This window comes from Notolepis coatsorum (genome assembly GCF_963971535.1).
Source record: "Notolepis coatsorum genome assembly, chromosome: 10".
Classification (NCBI taxonomy): domain Eukaryota; kingdom Metazoa; phylum Chordata; class Actinopteri; order Aulopiformes; family Paralepididae; genus Notolepis; species Notolepis coatsorum.
The window spans coordinates 76621795-76642761 of NC_140174.1; the positions used below are offsets into that span (position 1 = coordinate 76621795).

A 20967-nucleotide genomic window follows, 5' to 3' on the forward strand; every position below is an offset into this window, starting at 1 on the left:
CTCTCTGTCTCTCTGTCAAGTGAGGTCATCACACCCTGTTCACTATAACAGGCTGCGGCTCAGTGGACAGCAGCACAACAGAGACACTTTGTTGACGAGACACTGCTGTTCGAAACACTTTCTATTAGATTTATTGAAACAAAAAACAAATCGTTTTTTTTGCTTTGTCAAGAGGATTTCTGTTAGATATGTACCTAATCGAACAGTTAAATTTTTTGGATATATATATATTTATCTTTTTAATACATACCGACTTTATCACTGAGACTCACACGTCCACATCCACATAATGTTAACATGCGTGTTATTTTAAGGAGGAATATTTCTCACACCACTAATCACAGTCAAAAAAAGACAGGTTACAGATTTAGACGTGAGTCATCAAGCTTTAATTTTAGATCATGAGCATTACATAACGCTTCCATGGGTTGAATGCAATAGATGTCCTGTGAGTCACACGCTTGAACCTAAACAGGGCACTGACACATGCAGCGATTTAGGTCAGCTAGCCAGCCGGCTTAGCAGCAAGCTAAAGATGGTATCTGGTACATAACATTCTACAAAGAGGCAGAGTTGTCAGAAGCTACTGTATATCACTGTAGCAGTGTAGCGCTACTCATGATGGAATTATGACATGCTCATGATGTTGATCATTATAGGCTTCATGACAAGGCTTCACATGTTGTTAAAGGAGCAATCTGTAATCTTAAAACAGCGGCCTCTAGGCGAAAGAGCCCTGCTTCATATTGCACTTTGTTTACATTTCTTGGTTTGGTCTAATGTGTGGGTTGGAGTTTAGTAACTTATTACACTGTGAGCTTCTCCAGACCTCTCTTGGCAGAGCCTGAGGTGTGGCCAACAATAGCAAAACTGTCTTCCCCCTATCCCCACGCAACTCCAACCCAGACCAAAACCAAAAAATGTAAACAAAGTGCAATACCAAGCGGGGGCTCTTATGCCTAGAGGTCGCCGTTTGACAGCAGTACAGATTTTCCCTTTAGCGTGAGGTATTAAAACAGACAGTTGTAGTAGTGGGGGTTGTTGTGTGGTCACAGACTGAGACAGGGTTGAACACAGAGTAGAGACGGGAGTTTCCATGCAGTAGTGTTTGACTGACATCTTGCTCCTTTTGTTGCAGATGCATTCAGTAGAGGTAAGGAGGAGGGGGGGCTAGAGCTACAGATCTGCAGCCAGCCACGAGGGTTCACCCTTCAGCTTACTCACATTGCCGCCACCCGGGACATGTTTTATATTAGCTGTGGAGCCGCAGCGGGACTGCACATTGCTTAAGTCCAACTTCTTCTCAAGGATTTGTACCTGGAAGAAGTGAATAAATAATAGGGAAGGAAACCGTTAACCTAGATAGCAACCGATAGCAGCCAAAGAGCTGCGAACGAGGACCGTTTGCCGGAGAGGATGACTGTAGCCTTGAACGGTGTGTGTGCATGAGGTTCGTGGGGTGGGTTGTGGGGAGGTGGAGTTGAGACCTAACCAGGAGATTTGGGTTTTTATCGTGAGGGACGTGGGAAGGACTAGTGCTTTTACACCAAGGGTTGGTTCTGATGATCATGAACTCGAGAGACTCAAGACTCGAAGGCGTTGAGTTCATCCCGTGAGTTACTCACATTGCCGCCACTGGGTTCATGTTTGATATTGTCTTTGGAGCCACATTTAGACTGGACATTACTAAAGTCCATCTTCTGATGAAGTATTTTAACCTGGAGGAAGTGCAGAGGCAAGGGAAGAGACCGTTACCCCGGGAGCCACTGAGAGCAGCACAGGTGAAGAACAAGACATGGCAAATCTGAGAATGAGTGAGATTATTGACACATGTTACTAAGTTAGCCTACACTGTGCTAAATTAATTGTTTTTAGAAGACAACAAATTGCAGCTAGTTTCCCAGATGCACAAAGAAAGGCTAAACGAAGAGGCTGATTGTTTAACTTGAAGAGGCTGACTGGCTCAATGAATTGCTTTTATTGTAAACATGTTTAGCACGTGCCAGCTGCAGCATCCAGAGAGACCAGAGGAGAAACGTCTTGTGTAACGTTTGATGTTCAGGTGAAAGTCAAACACAAACAAGCTTCACCCATCTCTCGGGTTCCTCACCTTGCCTCCTCCGGGCGTGTACTTCAAGTTGGCTTTGGAGCCACAACGAGACTGGACATTGGACAGGTCCAACTTCTTATCAAGGATTTGAACCTGTATGTTGTAAAAGGGAAGCGATACTATTTGAGATCAGCCAGGCGTCAGATTGGGTCCATGTCCAAAATAGAATCTGATGGATATACACTGAGTTTTCTCAGGTCGTTTGAGTCAGTGAAATGCTTGGCTTCGTGCATCTAAAATAATGTATCCTTTGAGGTGCAAAAACTGGACAAATACAGGACTAGTAGAAGACAGAGACATAATATTTAAAGGTTTTCATACGGTTTGTCCTAATGATCATAACTGTCAAGAAACTCACATGTTTCTTTAAATCACAGTTAACTCACATTGCCGCCTCCGGGTACATGTTTCATATTGCCTGTGGAGCCACACTTGGACTGGACACTAGTTAAGTCCATCTTCCGATCAAGTATTTGCACCTGAAAAGAGGTAGGGGGAGAGATAGTTAGCCTTGGAATCTGAAAAGCAGAGATACTCCTGGTTGAGGATTTTAAGTAGAAATTGTTTTTAAAAGGCGCTTTTAATTCAAACATGAACAGCCACGTTTTACAAAGTGAAATGGTCTGACTGACAGGAACCTTTGGTAGCCTGTACCACCACACTGTAAGATGACAGTATCCATATCTAACCTCACCCTCTGTTGACAGGACCATTGTTTGCAACTCCCTGGTGCAACAATAAGCTTAAAGCTAGCTTTAAAAAAGAACAGCACAACAAAATGTATTACAGATTTCTTACACTAATTAATCACAATTATTAAAAACCCTACACATATTTTCAAGCGGTCACTGTCAGAAAGATGTCAATAGTTTTGCATCCTGAGCTAAGCTTCAAAATGTGTGTAGGGTAGGCTCATTGGGTAGCCAGGCAAGTTATGGCCCCCCTTACAGCAATAATAACAATATTAATAACATTCATTAATAATATTATTATACATTTTATTTATACAGCACTTTTCAAAAGAATAAAAAAGTTCTTCAATTACAAAATGACAATGGTTATAAAAAAGGAAGGATTTGATGTGTAATTTCACTCCAAACTGAAGTTATTGTCTGGTAACAGGTTTGGCTCTCTGCTCTGACATAAACAAGGGACACCAGTACATTTTTTTAAATTTACAACACACAGCACATTCTGATGTAAAATGTTGGCTTCTCACTTCACTGGCCGGGCATACATGCGTGCCTAAGCTACTGTAAGAAAGATGCCTATTTAAGAATCAATCTTAACCATTGATTGATGCTGAATTGTAGCTTTGAAACATGTAGTAGTGCAGTCCGTAAGCCTGAATCCGGTGAAACGTTTTGTGTTGTTTTGGTTCTGTATCCCAGCACATTTGATTTGAAATGGAACAATGACTATGCTGTTAAAGTACAGACATTCAGCTTTAATTCAACCTTGTTTACATCCATATTGAGTGAACCATGTAGGAACTATAGCCTTTGTTATGCATAGTCCCACCGCTTTAGGGGACCAAAAGTAATGAATGAACATAGACTTAAATAAAGTTGTCATATTTAATACTTGGTTATAAATACTTTGCAATCAATGACAGCCATTCGTGAAATTATTTAGTCTCTCCCACCAACAAAGCAGAGACCATTGCCCCTCAATACATTTTAATGGGACTTAATAGGATTTTTAGTTGTATGGGACATGTAGTTGACCTCTGAGTGTTATGTTGAAAATATCATTACCCTCTTGTCCTTACAAGTGAAAGTGCACATATAGGTGCAGTTTCAGTGACACGTTTGTGTCCAATTTTACTATGGAGGTCAATGGAGAAATTGGACAGGAAAAAGTCACTGATGATTACAGCTTGTAATAGTTTCAATAAATACACATTAGGCTTAAAAAAATAACATTTCTAAACGTCACAACAACAACACCACTGACCCGTCTGACAGGCAGCACGCGTCACAACAACAACACCACTGATGCTTCTGAAGGAGGTGGTTAGATTTCACCGCCAAACGGTCAAGGTAAAGAACATCCTACTAGTCTACACATACTTTTCCAACATTGAATACAATATAGACCAATGGCTATAAAGATGTCTGCCCCCATGTTTGATGTAATTCTATCCTCCTAATCTACCACACAATGCAAAGCGTCTAACACAGGGCCCACGGGCCACATGTCTCTCCATGCTATTATTTCTCCAAATGATTCCAGAGGGAAATATATTTCAGATTTAGTCTATTCTTGTGCATTTTCTTTATATTTCAAGAGTGAAATGACTTGATTATTACAAGGAACAAACATGTTATCATAAGACTTAAATGTTTAAATGTTTGTTAGATTTGTCAAATTACCTATTACATATTTGGGGTCAAATTCTTCTGTCTTTGGCCCTCCACGTCAAAAGCTTTGGGCACCACTAGTCTTAACACATCTGCTTCGTTCAGCTGTTAGCTAATGTTAGCTTGTAATTATTTATTTTTACCAAGCATTACACCTAATATTAGCTAATGTTACTGGTAGCAAATATTTTCAAGTAGGCTCCAGCATATTTTCTAGAAGCTAACTGAAGTGGAAACTGCACGGCATTGCACTATGACAGGAGGACTAAACACAGGGGAAGACATACTTTTCATCAATAATCATTCATCTCCTCTCCGTTTACAGTAATAGGTAAGGTTTGCCAATGTATGCAAATTGATTTAAATCTTACATGTAGGGGCTTTAAATGAGTAAACATTACATTAGCAGTCAGTCCCACCTATTGAAATCCATGTGCAGCAGTGACTGTGCTTACATGCACATACATATTCTGAGATTGTTTGGGATACTTGAGTTTGCCATCTTTGAGTCAGCTCATATAAACACCATTTTCTGTTTACAATAGCTGGGATAATCTCAAATCCTGACTATAATAAACCCTAATATGGAAACTGGGGTGTGTCCAGATTTGCAACGATACCACAATACAATAGTGACAACATGAGAACCTCACACTGAGGTCTGATGTTGTGAAAGTTCCATCGCCATGATAATGGCACCAGTATTTTACTTGTGTGTTAACAGGGATATGAACATTCATATTGACAACACCTTATATTCCAACTCAGACCTTCACCAGGATATTAGCTAGTATCTGGAACAATTAATGTGCATGTAAATCAGTGCAATCAGTGGCTGTGCCTTTTCTGCCATTTGGAGAAATGGATGAATGGAAGTCAAATCATATACCTTGAAATCATTCCTACAGCAGATTATGGCTGTCTTTGGCCGCCCAAAGAACTGGTCTAATGTACGAGGTAGTGTTACATGATTTAATATATATATATGATGTAATTGGACTTACCCTGCCACCACCAGGCTGGTGTTTCATGTTCTCGGTGGAGCCAACCTTGGACCTGACCCCCTTCAGGTCCGGCATGGGCGTGGCCGCGGTAGCGAGGGGCGGGCGGTTCTTCAGGGAACCTGGGGACTTGGGGGTGGAACGTACCACGGCGACCTTCTTCACCTTATTGGCCTCGGCCAGGGTCTTGGCAGCCTGTGCCTGGCTCGTGGGGGACTTGGGTGCACCAGGGCTGCTCTGTCCGCTGGTGCCATCTTATGGTGGACAGAAAAGCAACAGTCACACATTTTGACACTTCAAAGCCATTTATAGGTAAAAACTAAAGTAAATAAAAGACAAATAAAGAATTAGCAAAGCCTAGAAACTATAAAGCTGACCAAGTTTGATAGAGGATTAGCCCGAGTGAATCCACAGTCACTTCCTAGCCCATAGCAAACCAACCTAGGTTTACTATGAAGGACTGGTTCTGCCCGAACCGTTCGTTATACAAGTATCACAGAGAAATTTCAAAGGTACTCACAGTTGCACGAGGGTTTCGGACAGAGATACGTGATGGTTTAAAATAATTTTTATAAACGTGTAAACATCACAGAGGCAGCGTTGCATGCTGGGCGCACCAGGCATGTCACAAATGCAGAATAAGAGAAGAAGCCATTTTAATGCAACACTGCCTCAGTGATGTTTACACGTTTATAAAAATTATTTAAAATGTTTATTAGCAACGCCGAGCTTTCAAACCATCACGTATCTCTGTTCGAAACCCTCGTGCAACTGTGAGTACCTTTGAAATTTCTCTGTGATACTTGTATAACGAACGGTTCGGGCAGAACCAGTCCTTCATGGTAAACCTAGGTTGGTTTGCTATGGGCTAGGAAGTGACTGTGGATTCACTCGGTGCATCACAGTCACGAAAGGGGCTAATCGAGGACAGGCCCCGATCAGACTGTGGTGAGGACAGGCCCCGATCAGACTGTGGTGAGGACAGGCCCCGATCAGACTGTGGTGAGGACAGGCCCCGATCAGACTGTGGTAAGGACAGGCCCCGATCAGACTGTGGTGAGGACAGGCCCCGATCAGACTGTGGTGAGGACAGGCCCCGATCAGACTGTGGTAAGGACAGGCCCCAATCAGACTGTGGTGAGGACATGCCCCGATCAGACTGTGGTGAGGACAGGCCCCGATCAGACTGTGGTAAGGACAGGCCCCGATCAGACTGTGGTGAGGACAGGCCCCGATCAGACTGTGGTTGCGATGTTTTAGTGAGGTGCTAGCCATGGCCATGCCAGCCTACTCTCATTCCTACAAGCACTCTGCCATTCCTATGTGTATTTGCTACTTTCTCTTTTACCTTTGTCATTTTTTGGAGTGGGCGGTTTCTTGCCGCTAGCTGTATCGCAAAAAATATGACACGTTATACTTGATCTGTAGTTTATTAGTTTCAAGTTTCTTTAATAGTTGTCATACAGAAGTACAGAATACTTTTATACAAAATGCTTCTTTCTGTTACGCTCCAGAGACTGTGCTAGACAAAAGATAAGTATGAAATAAAATAAGTATAGCAAGTAAAAAAAAGTAAAAAATAGAAGACACAAGTGTTCAGTATGTACATGTACAATGTTCAATGCAGAATAGAAGTAACTGAGTTACCATACTGTAACTGAGGGGTACAATTCCCTGACTGTATTGATAAGTATGGTATCATTAAACCACTACCTGCTTTATGTACTTTAAATACTGGCCACACAGTACATGATGTAGATATGATGAACACTTTCCCCCCTGATGAAACGAAGTCCACACAAATGTATAAATCGAATATTTTATATAGCAAAGGGTATATACAACGTTCACTTAATGACATTTATGATTTGAATGCACTTGTAAGGCAAATGAGTATTCGTAGGTAAATCAACATTGAATGTCCAATCTCTGGTTACGCAGGGAGCAAGTATACAACCTGGTTCTTTAGGGAACTATAGCGATGGTACTTAAATGATTATAGCTGGATACACTAAGGGGGGGTCCCGCTGATTGTAAGTCAGTAGGGGGGGGGGGGGGTAGGAGAGCCGCTGGCGATATCCCATCTGGCCGACGATTTCTTGGGAGAATTCAGAGTGCTGAACACGGTGCCCACAGAACCTCGGTCCACAGATGAATACAGCTGGGCCCTCTTGTAGACGGTAGCTGCCGGTCCACAACGAAGAGACGTGAGGCGACCTCACTCGGGGTAGAGCGCCGTCTCACCTGGACTCCTCTCGGGGGGGTAGTTCCAACACTCAGCAGTGTTGGCCGTTATCCATGGCATAATCAAAGCACCCAAAGCACGTAGATAATCCAAGCCGTGGAGGGCTCGCCGTCGTCCGGGTGAAGTAATCCAATGTACAGGTCCACTCGTCCTGGCCCAGAGCTCCTCGGATGCAAGCACCACACGTGGTCTGCCCAGCCTGGTTAAGACTCTAGATAACGCCAGGAACGATGGGGGTACTGCTCACTCTATAACTCTAACCGAACGATGCACCATACATAATAGACTATTATTAACTTAATAGAAATACGTCCCACTCGACGGTATAGTGCCAAACTATGACAATTCAACTATTAATCCACACGATGTCTCAATGCCTATTCTGAGGCCAAGTAGGCCATACTGCACCACACGTGCGTCGTGGGTGAGGCTTCACGTCTGTTACTAGGTTGGAGGGTAAAGGACTAATGGACTAAAAGAAAGTTCTACTTTACTTGCGCCATATATATATGCGCTGTGAACAAATAGTACCATTCGTATTTCGCCAGATGTATTCCTACGCGGAACCGGGCTTGTAACGACATGTTCGTCGGCACGATTGAACTTGAACCAAGGGGCTTGGCTGCTGGCGCCAGGTTCTCGTCCAATGGTAGAATGAAACTATTATGGGCTGTTAGTAGACTAAAGGGATATTCAGTGTATATGTACAAGGAATATACAGGGGATATCAAACGATATACAAATACTATTAAATATATATCCATAAATAAATATATATATTCGGTTTAATCTGATCCTTCACAACAATACAATATACTATGCAATATACTAATATACAATATACTATATAGTGCAAAGCAGACATGGGATGAGGTACAATTTAGGTACAATTTACAGTAAGGTGTCCTGAGGTATGGTTTGTAGTGCAAATTCTTTGCCAATAAATATAAAGTGTGTAGAGTGGGTGCTGCAGTGGGTTGTTTGTTTAAAGTGAGTGTGTGCGTGTGGATGTGTGTGCTGTGTGTGCATTTGATGGTTGTTGCATAGTGTTATTGTTCGTTGAGCAACCTGGGCCCTGTTCCTCGTACCTGGTTCAACTAAGTCGATCAAGATGTCATTATCCAGATTCAGTTAACCCGATGTTTGAAGCCGGGATTTTCCTGTTCCTCGAAGGTGGATTCAGTCTCGTTAACTCAAGCCAGACTTGAGACCCAGGATAAGTGCGCGCGGCCGCTCCAGTTGAAAAGCCAGCACGTATCGATAGCAGAGATCCTGATTCTCTAGCGGCATTGATTGATTAATTGATTTAAAACTTTATTAACATATCGCTGCTGTCGGGACAAAACCTCATAACTCCAAAAACCCAACTTTTCAGCAGATGAAAAAAACTAACACAGATTTGAGGGTGAATAGAGTTAGGAGGTTTAGACAGATGATCGGTTTAATGCTTTCCCATTGTTTAAACTTTGTAAAACCCACACACACATATGGAGGATGATCTACCGAGTTGATTTATATAATAAAAAAAAATTAAAAAAATTGAGTTATGAGGTTTTGTCCCGACAGCAGCGATATTGCAGTACGGCTCAATCGCCTCGCAGTCAAGTTAAATGCGTTATCTATAGGCTAATTTTAAGTCCCTCATTACCTCAATCAATCAGATTATATTTCTTTAAACTTGCCTGCTGGATTGAATAATCAAATGAGATCTTGCTAGCGAAAATAATTAGTTAAACTGTTATACAGGATAACGATACGGCTCTCTTCCCATTGATTGATGTATGGTCGATCTTTTACTTATATCCACTGTGGTGTAACGGGTTCTTCTTTTGACTTTCACGCAGACGACCGGGGTTCGAAACCTAGTCTTCCCCTTCTTTTTGCGATGTAGGAATAATTCAATTTGGTGCACGTTGAGAGCTATATAAAGAATGACATCCTCAACGCATGTAGATTTATAATATTTTAACTTAAAACTAGGCTACTTTGGCGTATAATCATTAATATTATATTCCAAAAAATTACATTGGAAACACGGGGTTTCGAACACCGGTCGCTGGGTTGCCAGGATTGAGCACTACCGCTGCGCCACTGTGCCAGATGGGAAAAATTCATTGTTTATACATTAATGAACGAGAGACCCGTGTTTAGAATATTCTTTGTTTTGAATGAAGTTTTATCTCTTTATCCTCATTCATTAATGTGACGTCAACGGCTCATTCAATTTCTCAAATCCGTCAAACAGCGCATCTCATCAGACATCTTAATCCCAGTTACAATTAAAATAACCACATAATGTGTACATCGCACCGAGCGAGCGCCACGGTATATATAACGTGCATTATTTAGGACAAAGTGAATTTAGTATCAGCATTTTGGGTCTATTTTACATTTCAAACGCCCCCTCTGGAAGAATGGAGCACAAAAACGTAATTCAGAATGGTATAATGCAGATCGTAGACTGTGGGAATAATTTCAGGAAACGGGCTGTCACTTCTTTGCGGGGGCGTGGCGATGGTTCATCCGGCTAACTTGAACTTAAACCCTGCTTTCGACCAGGCTCAAACTTTTGGATCTGTTGTCATGGTGATTTGGACAATCCAGGTACGGGGAACCGGAAAGTCCGGCTTAAGTCAGACTTCACCAAAAGTTATCCGGCTAACTCAGTTATCCAGGTACGGGGAACGGGGCCCTGATGGCCTGGGGATAACAGGCAGTGGTTATGATGGTTAAACAGCTTCATACCTGGTTGGGTTTTGCCAGGGATTTTAGTTCCAGGGGCTTGAGGCCTGGCGCCGCCCGGAGTCTGTAAATGACAGAAGAAAGTAGAATCAGTTTGCAACAGACATGCTGGTCCTATCTCGGAAAGCTGTAGGTGCTTTTATTCTGCTGTTGTTCACATGCATGGTAGTCACATGTCTGGGTAGAATAATTAGCCGACACAAGTCACCACAAAATAAATACCACCTGTAACTCATTAGGCATGAGCAAACAATTGTAAAAAAAAAAAAAATTATAATAATAATAATAATAATAATAATAATAATAATAATAATAATAATAATAATAATAATAATAATAATAATAATAATAATAATAATAATAATAATAATAATAATAATAATAATAATAATAATAATAATAATAATAATAATAATAAAGAAAGATGATAATGAATGGTGAATGGACAAGGCTTGGGTTAGTTCAGTGGTTCTCAGTGTGGGGTCTGTGCACCACCAGCTGTGCTTGAGGGAGTTCTAAGGGGTCCCCAGAAAAATGGAGAATAGTTTCATTTAATTCACAAGACTCTAAAAAGAATAAAAGTGACTATTCTGATCCTATGGTTTCACGTTCTCTACTGTCACTACAATATATACACAGATATGGAATTCTGGACTAAATCATATCTTCTCAGATTGATGTGTGTATTGATTTGGGGGTCCTCCAAAAAAGGTTGAGAACCACTACTTTAGTTGATGAAATTAAACACTGCAGGCTCTATGGTAGGGTACATTCAAATGGTCAAAAACCCTGCTTTTGGGAGAACCAGAGACCCTGGTCTGACCTAGACTGAACCTATTCTGGTCTGACCTAGACTGAACCATTCCTGGTCTGACCTAGACTGAACCTACCCTGGTCTGACCTAGACTGAACCATTCCTGGTCTGACCTAGACTGAACCTACCATGCTCTGACCTAGACTGAACCTACCCTGGTCTGACCTAGACTGAACCTACCCTGGTCTGACCTAGACTGAACCTACCCTGGTCTGACCTAGACTGAACCTACCCTGGTCTGACCTAGACTGAACCTGCCCTGGTCTGACCTAGACTGAACCTACCCTGGTCGGACCTAGACTGAACCTACCCTGGTCTGACCTAGACTGAACCTGCTACTCTATGGCAGGAGCTGGGGCAGCTCAGGCCAATACTTACTCGGGGCAGCTTTTGCCCCACGCTGCTGACTTGAGTCGGTATTGAGTTGTGGCCATTTCGGATGGAGGCATGTGTTTTGGTGCCCTTGTTGACTGGGGAAGGTCTTTTAAGGGATGAAGTGGGTGTGGCTTTGGTGGCAGTTTTTGCCTTTTTTCATGAAGGGGAAAAATGGACGGAAACAAACAATGGTTGAAACAAAGGTATGTAGTGGAAAACATAATGATGGAAATGGAAAACACAGAAGAAGAGCTAGCTTACTTGATTGCATGTTTAAAATGTTGTGCTCGTTCACATACCTTCTTCTCCGCTGTATCGTTGTCGATCTTCGCTTGAGCTACAGGAAGGAGAGAAAGACCAGATATTATTCCCCCCCCCAAAATTACATGCTATCCTTTCTCTTTCGTATCCAACCGAGTGAAATACGATTCGTATTCTTTTCTCGTTTCTTTTTTTCTTCTTCAACTCTGTGCCTGTGTGTGTGCGGGAAAGTGAAGCCCAAATAAAAACCAACGGCTGTTGGTGTGAGGAAGCACGCAGCATGCAATGGCGGACATACGGCGCACTCCGTGCGTGTACAAAACAAAAATAGTGGATACTGGGGCTGCAAGACCAGCAGAGTGAGCAAGATGGAAGAGATGAAATCAAAGAAAAGCCAAGGTGGGGTTTAGGAAGACAACAAGCTTCTCCTTAAGGTCAAAGTTCACTTTCCATTACACGTTTTCAAGGGAGTGCTGCATAACACAGAATAGCTGCTTTGTAAATGAAAGGAGTGGAAGGAATCAACTGAAGAGAACTGGTTTCGGAATTGGTGAATATAACGGCAAACAGACCTTTGAATATAGCGACCGGCACCATTGACTTTCTTGCTGGAGAACTGTGGGGTGTTTCCTGGAATTCAGACGTTGTGTCGGAGGAGGACTGAACACCTTTGCTCATCTCTGAGTCACTCATAATGCCAGACTGTGAGTAGCTTGCCCTCTCTAGCGGTGAGTCAGTATCGTTCTGGTCAGCAACTATGTCTGATGGCATCTTCGCCAAACTTATATCCCTGTAGGAAACGCTCCCGTTGCTCCGTATTAGAGAAGAGGAATCGCGCTTCACCTTCTGGGCATCTTCTGAGGGATGACCGAGGACGGAATCAAAGCCAGAATAGGGACCTTGAGCGTTGGAGGAATGCAGTCTCTCTGGGGTGATCCCATGCAGTCTCTCTGGGGTGATCCCATGCAGTCTCTCTGGGGTCCCATTGGCTCCAGAGTCCCGGGAACTGCAAGAACTCAAATCTTCCCCATGAAGAATCTCAGCACAATCAGCAGCCAGTCCACATTTCATAGGTTCACCAGAGATGGGCTCCTCTGTCTGATCCCCCCATTTGCTCCTGTGTCCTATGGACGTAAGGTCCTCCAAGGCCGCGCTGCGGACTAAAGACGTGCCGGACACGTTGCTGACTTCAGGCAGGTGCTCGGGCGCGTCGAGGCTGATGGCCCTCTGGGAATCTGCAGCGTTGGTCCAATCTGGGCCCCCCCTGGTGGCGACCTGGTCTTCAGAGGCCCACACAGAGTCACTCAGCCTCTTCCCGCTGTCCTCCGTCTCTGGCGTGTCTGAGCATGCAGCCGCCTCGCTTCCGACGTCCCAGGAGTAGGAGGCACTGGCCACGCTCACAAGGTCACCGTCCCCATCAGCTCCATCTACAGCAGGCTTTGATCCGCCAGCTGCGAGGGCTGACTCACTGGAGATTCCCGAACCAGGCTTCACTAATTTTGTTTGGAAAGCAGATTAATGATGACATTCACAGCACTCGCTTCCACCTTTCCATTTGTATACAAATCAAAAAGTGAAGAAGTGAACAAAACAGTGCACTTGATGTCCACGAGGGAAATAAGAAAACATATACTAAAGGTTCTTAACAATTGTTGTCTTTCATTAAAGGAAAAATATATATATAGAAAAAAGGAATGGATAAAAAACATTTGAAGATGCAAGGCCATGAAATGGGAAGTGAGGAATGAATGTTTTATGTATTTCAGAGTTTCATCCAACTAAAATGAGATGGACATAATGCACCACAGGGAATATGGCCCTGATGAATATCAATGGCCGTGAATGCAGTGTGATGTCATTATGCATTTTCATTGTAAAGAAAACAATAATAATAATAATAATAATAATAATAATAATAATAATAATAATAATAATAATAATAATAATAATAATAATAATAATAATAATAATAATAATAATAATAATAATAATAATAATAAAATAATAATAATAATAATAATAATAATAATAAAGAAAAAACAAACAAAAAATGCTACATATAATGCATCTTTCATGATAAAAATACATCAGAATACAGGTCATCAAACATTCAAAAAAAATTATGCAACCACATTTGCATCAACATTTTATCTCAAGCAAGGAAATGAGAAACTAAAACTCAATGTCGACTTTTTTCTTTAAAATAAGTAGTGGAGCGAAATGTAACTAGAGAACAATAACATTGTAACTGAAGCTAATTCTGACACATATTTCACAAAACAGACTACAAATACAAGCCCCTCCCCTTATTCTGGGTTATATCGTTTTTGGCTCCTATCACCAGGAGAGTTCAGGTGAGAGTTGCCCCCCCCCCCCCTCAAAATTCTATTGTAAAATTCTAACACGCTATAGCTTGCAATGGCCAGTAGCCATTAAATGTTAAGTTCTCAAACTTCTAATCAAACTGGTGTGATTGTTGTGCGCCTGAGATTAACTAGGGTTCCTTTTCCAACATGTGGCATAAGTCAACAGGGAGATCAAACACTGTACCTGTTGGAGTCGCTCCTCCAGTCGCTGTTCAAACACGGCGGGGCGGGCGGGGGGAAGGATGAGACAGGAGAGTCAGTTAGACTATAAAACATGAACGTCGTTCTCCACTGCTTAACATAATCATACTGCAGCAAAAAATAAATACAAAAGGCCCCAAAGCATGTCCTTTGGTTAATACACAAAGCCACTGCAAAGCACTGTTAGATCAAAGCATCACACAAAAACACTCCAAAGCCAAATCATCATCTAGGTGAATGTGTAGATCAGAGGTTTCCACAGCTCCACATGTTCCAGCACCACATGGTACCTGGTACCTGGTATTCCACATGGGAAGTCAGCTGTGTTTTCCATTATCCTGGCATTCCCCATATCTGGGAGCTCTTCTTCTGTTAAACAGATTATAGTGTGGGGGGGGGGGTTCAGTCACCTAGCAGTATTTGCATGCGTTTGCGTGTATTCCTGTATTTGCCTCTTGACCCGTGGTGACTGTGTTGCAGTGGTGAATGCACCAGGTTTCTGACACGCTTCTTGTCAACTTCACTGCTCAAAGCGCACACACACAAAGAAAAACAAAAGGTTGCAATCAAATCTATATCTTGGGTTTATGAAAACAAAAAGGAAAGAAAGATTAGCTTTACAAAAGTATTAAAGAGAGGAAACGTGAAACCAAATTGAGTCAACAAACAAACTCCGGTTATGGCTCTGAAACAAAACAAACAAGGAATATTAAGCGCGTCGCGCAAAGCTGCGTGTTAAGAATACAAGTCATCGTGTGCACATGGCAGTGGCAGACCACTAGTGCTATGAAATGAAGTAAGAAGCTGATGTAAGGGCAGCGTAAACGGCGTCATACCAGGCTGCCCCTCATCCTCACCAGAGGTGCCCAACTGCACCTCTTCAGCACAGGGGGAACTCTCTACTTCTAAGAGCTCAGACACGGCTTCATCAGGCCTGTCCTCCGCAGGCGGCGGCTCCACCGGCTCTGCTGTGGGGTAAAGGAATGCCCGCTGGTTAGGACATACAGGCTGAACGTGGGAGGGAGAGGGTCAGGGACATGCACAAGCTATAGACGCAGACCAATTGATATGAACATGACGGACAAACATACTACATTTTCTTACATAGTACTGTATATTTGCATGTCTCTAAATGTTTTGATGAATTGAAAATGGAGGACCCTTATGTAAACAAGACGAAAGTATTTTTCTGGTCTTCATCCTCTTAGCAGCTGTTGTATTGAGCTGTACTGTATTGTACCCATTCTGCAATCTGTTAATAACGTTTTCAATCAATCAATCAATCAATGGCGGCTAGATCTCACAGGATTTATTGTTGCAGTGATGTTTTTCATGCTCTGCCTGCCTATTATAGTCAAACTAATATCATCAAATTATATTAACACTTTGAGTGCCACGGGTCCGGTGCCCTGGAACCCTGTTGCGTGCCACCACCCACTTCAATGATAGAGCTCTCATATTTGCGAATGCATAAACTATATCTTAAATTATGGCTATGTGTCTAATATGGCCGTCGCTTATCAATGACTTGTTTGCAGTCAACATTGTCGAAACGGATTGTTTTTTAATCGGTTCATTTCTGTTTTATACCATTTTGAAAAACGCTTGTTTCTTGAAAGTTTCAGAAAATTTCAGAAGATTCTGTGATAATCGCCCTTTACTGGAATATACTGGAATACACAAAAAACGTTGTCATTTTTCCGGCCTATTTATGAATAGTTTTCAAATAAATGCTAGATTATCGATAGTATATGTGTATTTATGCACGCTAGGGAAGCGGGCTGAAAAATCGATTATCTTATTTCCTGATCAGCACACACGCACACACACACACACACACATACACACATAGGGCCCACATTGATATATCTGTGAAAAAAGCTCTGATTATCCCAAGACTGGTAAAATAGATTCCTTACCTCAGATCAGATGTTTTTTTTATTCCAGATTATTCCAATTCCTGATCGCCATTCCAAATATCGATCGCGTTTATTGATCCAACGCTGGGTACTGGAAACACACATTATCCGCTGTTCTGGTGGTCGGCGATGACTTCGATCGTCTCCGGTTACATGCCTGACAAATAAAATGTGGAAGCAGGACTTTTTTTTCTCCATGCGTTTCATTCAATCCAATCCAAAGGGGTGCAGTACCATCCGGAGAGACGATAGGGGGCGGTATTTTCCCTCTTCGAGTTCAGACAGATCCCCACTGGTAACGTGAGGCTAGATTGATGAAAAATTTATGGAAATCGATAATAAAAAAAATAACGATCAAAAACAAGATCTCTCGTCTCTCTGGCACTCAACGGTTGGCATGAACTAACGAGAAATCTCGTCGTTGGCACTCAAAGTGTTAAGGGAGGAGATAATGACATTCTTATATAGCTCTGATAACATGGATCGGACTTCTATGGCTTTTGACCATGACAATACTTTTACTGGTAAATTTGTACTTCATAGTCAAAAGCTACATTTAATTTACTATGTAGGGCATTACGAATGACTGAACAGGATGTCTGACAGACATCATGGTTTTTCCGGTACTTCTTAGGGCCACTCTGCAGCGCCTAACCTTGCGTTTGCTCTGGTGGCTCAGCTGTGCTCTCTCTCACCATGGCATTTCTCATGTCCAGGGACTCTGACTCTGTTTAACAGATCAGAGGCGACTTTAGACCTGCTGAACTGCCCTCCCACCATCTTCAGCACAGGCTGTCATGCTCACTGTTCATGATCAAAGCATGCTTGGCTCACGCTGGAGAGCTAATTCTTACAAGCACAGAGAGCCTTTATTCCCCTTGATTCTGTGGTACTTTCCCAGTAGCACAAACCTATTGTGAAGGAAGATGAGAATCTGCATGTTGCCTAAATACTAGACCTATATTTTATGTTATATGGGAAGTGTTTGTAATGACGAATGTGCTAGCAACACCTTGTTTTGGCCAGTGGGCAGTGAATGACATGCAAGCGAGAGGGCGTCAAACAGAACAAGGTTAGCAGATAGCAGCCCGATCTGGTTTAAAATATGTAAATAAAGTACTTATCGACCACAGGAAAAAGGTACATATTGTACGATATGTTATAGCCATAAATAATATATTGACATATTTACAAAAATGTTCAATGTGTACATATTACAAATATATTGACATATTTACATATTTACAAATAAGTACATACATTACATATATATTTTTTTACTTTTAACGTTTTCAGAAAACATTTGAGTTGCCTTGCTGGGGAACGAACCCGGGACACTCACATGGGAGGCAAGTGCCTTTACCTCAAGACTACTGAGACACTTTTCTGGTAGCCTCACCCAAACCCTAACCCCAACCTTAACCTTAACCACACTGTTACCTTAAACTAACCATAACCATAACCTTAACCACACTGTTACCTTAAACTAACCATAACCTTAACCCTAACCTTAACCACACTGTTACCTTAAACCACAGGTCGGCAATAGGAGGCCTGCGGGCTGAAATTGGCCCACCAGCAATAATATCTGGCCCCTCAGATTATTTTCAAAAAAAGAAATAATATTTTTTTTAATTATTATTCCGACCAACTAGGCTAGGCTATTTGTTAGCTATAATGTCCAAATAGAGAAACTACCACCACCTAAAGAATGCTTATTATACTTTGTTTTATCCATGTTGAGAGTGAATAACCTGGTAGGCAGCGAGGTGCAATCTAGCGCTTGCTCAACATGAAAAAAGTCGGTGGACAGCGCCTGGTGCTGAAATAACAAACAAGCAGTGTGGTGTGAAATTAAAACACCAGTTCAGTAAGTCATTCAAACTTTATCTTTACTTATATATGACTGATGGCACCACACATGTGAACAGTAACAATGCAATTAAACTGAAGTCAAATCAGAGCAAAAAAAACTGAATCTGCTTCAAGAAGATGCGCTACATTAGGTATATAAGGAATTACAACAAGATTTATTAACTAAATAAAAAATACGCGGTCAGGTGGCGTAGCAGAGATTGTGCTCGTCACCAATGCAAGAGGCTGCGGTCTCGACTCCCGGAGAGTCAGCATTGCCTTGGCTTGGGCTGATCGCTATACTAACTCGTTTGGCTGAGTTAGGGGGAGGGAAGCCGTGGGTGGGTCCTGGGCGTTGTGGACAGCGACCCCTACAGTTCGGTCGGGGCGCCTGCACAGCGAGGGTAGGATCTGGAGAGAGGTAGTGCGACCTTCCACACGTTACACCAGTGAGAATCTGCGCTGCCAGGCTGGCTGCACATGCGTCGGAGGAAAGCATGTGACAGTCTCCGGCCTCTCGGACCAACAGTAGGGGGGGGGTGCGCAACAACCAGGAAGGGGGTTGGGAATTGGCATAACGACTAACAGTGGGATGGGAGAAAATTTGGAAAAAGGAGGGGGAAAAAGATAATAATAAAAATGTTTTAAACGAAATAAAAAATACAATTCGGCTTTTAACCCTCTAAAGCCGGGCGCAACACTAGACATGTTTTGTAAAACATTAAATATCTTTGGATTTGTTTGTGATAAAGACTTGCTTTATTGTATCGGAATCAATTGTCATCTAAAAATTGTGTGCATCTCTCAGAGAATGCGCGGATGTACAGCATAGAATCTTGAAATATCTAGATTGGTTGTTTTCTCTGGACTGCATCTAATCCGCTGTATCTATCCATTTATTATATATATGCCTGTCACTATAGCCAATGGAAATGCTAGAAATTGTCACGTGGACTGGGAGAACGAATGGAAAATTCCTATTGTTTCTCAATAGTCCAGTGCGCTCCACAGAAAGGGCTGTCAGATAGACGGGCTGGTTGCGCGTAATGTAAGATAGACCGATAAGAGAGAGGCGCTTGTCTCTGGTTTTATAATAAAATGGCAAAAAGACAAAGGTATAATGTTCAGTGCAAATGTCGTTTACAGTTTATTATGCCACCTATGCAGCTAGTTTATTTAGTCCATTCTCTGCCTTTGCCACAAATGTATGTCTTAGTTATAAGGTGGTTAGTCACAGAGTTAAAATCTTTTCACTATCAACATATTAAATTAGCCATTGTTTTTGTTTCCGGCCCCCCATACAATGGCTTGGAAAAAATGTGGCCCTCTGCCAAACTTAATTGCCTACCCCTGGCTTAAACTAACCATAACCTTAACACACTGTTACCTTAAACTAACCATAACCTTAACCACACTGTTACCTTAAACTAACCATAACCTTAACACACTGTTACCTTAAACGAACCATAACCTTAACCCTAACCTTAAAGGATAACTCCACTATTTTGGGAAATTAGCTTATTTAACATCTTCCCTGGAGTTAGACAAGAAGATGCATACCTTTTTTGTCTCTGTGCGTGCATTTTAGCTTTGGGAATAGATGCTCCGTTAGCATAGCTTAGCTTCATCACTGGAAGTGAGGCAGGACAGTAGCCTTACAGTGCCTTACAGTGTATTGCAAGGTCTGACATTGACCAAACTTGATATGCATGACCTTGGTGGGCTCTAGGTCAACTCCTGAAAAGGGGGTCAATGTCAGACTTTGCAATCAAAAGTTAGGGGGCTAATAACCCTTGCCATAATTTCAGTGCGCCCCTAACTTTTGATTGCAAGGTCTGACATTGACCCCCTTTTCAGGAGTTGACCTAGAGCCCACCAAGGTCATGCATATCAAGTTTGGTCAATGTCAGACCTTGCAATACACTGTAAGGCACTGTAAGGCTACTGTCCTGCCTCACTTCCAGTGATGAAGCTAAGCTATGCTAACGGAGCATCTATTCCCAAAGCTAAAATGCACGCACAGAGACAAAAAAGGTATGCATCTTCTTGTCTAACTCCAGGGAAGATGTTAAATAAGCTAATTTCCCAAAATAGTGGAGTTATCCTTTAACCACTGTTACCTTAAACGAACCATAACCTTAACCACACTGTTACCTTAAACTAACCATAACCTTAACCTTAACCACACTGTTACCTTAAACTAACCATAACCCCCCAACCTTAACCACACTGTTACCTTAAACTAACCATAACCTTAACCCTAACCATACCACACTGTTACCTTAAACTAACCATAACCCTAACCTTAACGTTCTATCTTAACCATAACTGTTAAATGTTAAAAATGTATCATCATCATCATAGTATTGCTGTGTTTGTATCAGGGTGGATGGGTGGCTTAGTCTAGTGGTGAGAGTACTCGCCCACGACCACAATCATTGTTAGTTTGACTCCCAGTCGTTTGTTTTGAACTTTCGTCGATATATATATATATTACTTATGGCTATAACATAACGTACATTATGTACTTTTTTTCCCTGTGGTCGATTAGTACTTTATTTACGAGACCGTGTTGCAGATAGAGGATGCAAACCCAGATAGAACGACACACCGAGCACAACCGAGACAGAACATACCCACACTCAAAACCACTCAAAACCACAAGACCAAAATAAAACGATAGGTTATGTAGATAACCTAGTTATATTAGTATTGG

At 42.0% G+C, this 20967-nt stretch overlaps 1 protein-coding gene across 11 annotated transcripts in view; it reads right to left on the minus strand.

The window, feature by feature from the left end:
• Positions 1 to 20967, minus strand: part of LOC311235751 (microtubule-associated protein tau-like) — an 82456-nt gene that overhangs the window by 21051 nt on the left and 40438 nt on the right. For 3 of the 11 annotated variants that reach the window (XM_084323227.1, XM_084323221.1, XM_084323225.1), the window contains 10 exons: positions 15315 to 15446; positions 14462 to 14485; positions 12484 to 13404; positions 11950 to 11987; positions 11654 to 11800; positions 10465 to 10525; positions 5478 to 5728; positions 2497 to 2589; positions 2111 to 2203; positions 1225 to 1317 (listed from right to left, as the gene is read on the minus strand). In XM_084323227.1, the coding sequence (XP_084179353.1) occupies positions 1225 to 1317; positions 2111 to 2203; positions 2497 to 2589; positions 5478 to 5728; positions 10465 to 10525; positions 11654 to 11800; positions 11950 to 11987; positions 12484 to 13404; positions 14462 to 14485; positions 15315 to 15446 (1853 nt within the window). The remainder of the gene's footprint in view (positions 1 to 1224; positions 1318 to 2110; positions 2204 to 2496; positions 2590 to 5477; positions 5729 to 10464; positions 10526 to 11653; positions 11801 to 11949; positions 11988 to 12483; positions 13405 to 14461; positions 14486 to 15314; positions 15447 to 20967) is intronic. The other 8 variants (XM_084323224.1, XM_084323230.1, XM_084323229.1 and 5 more) reach the window with 8 other exon arrangements.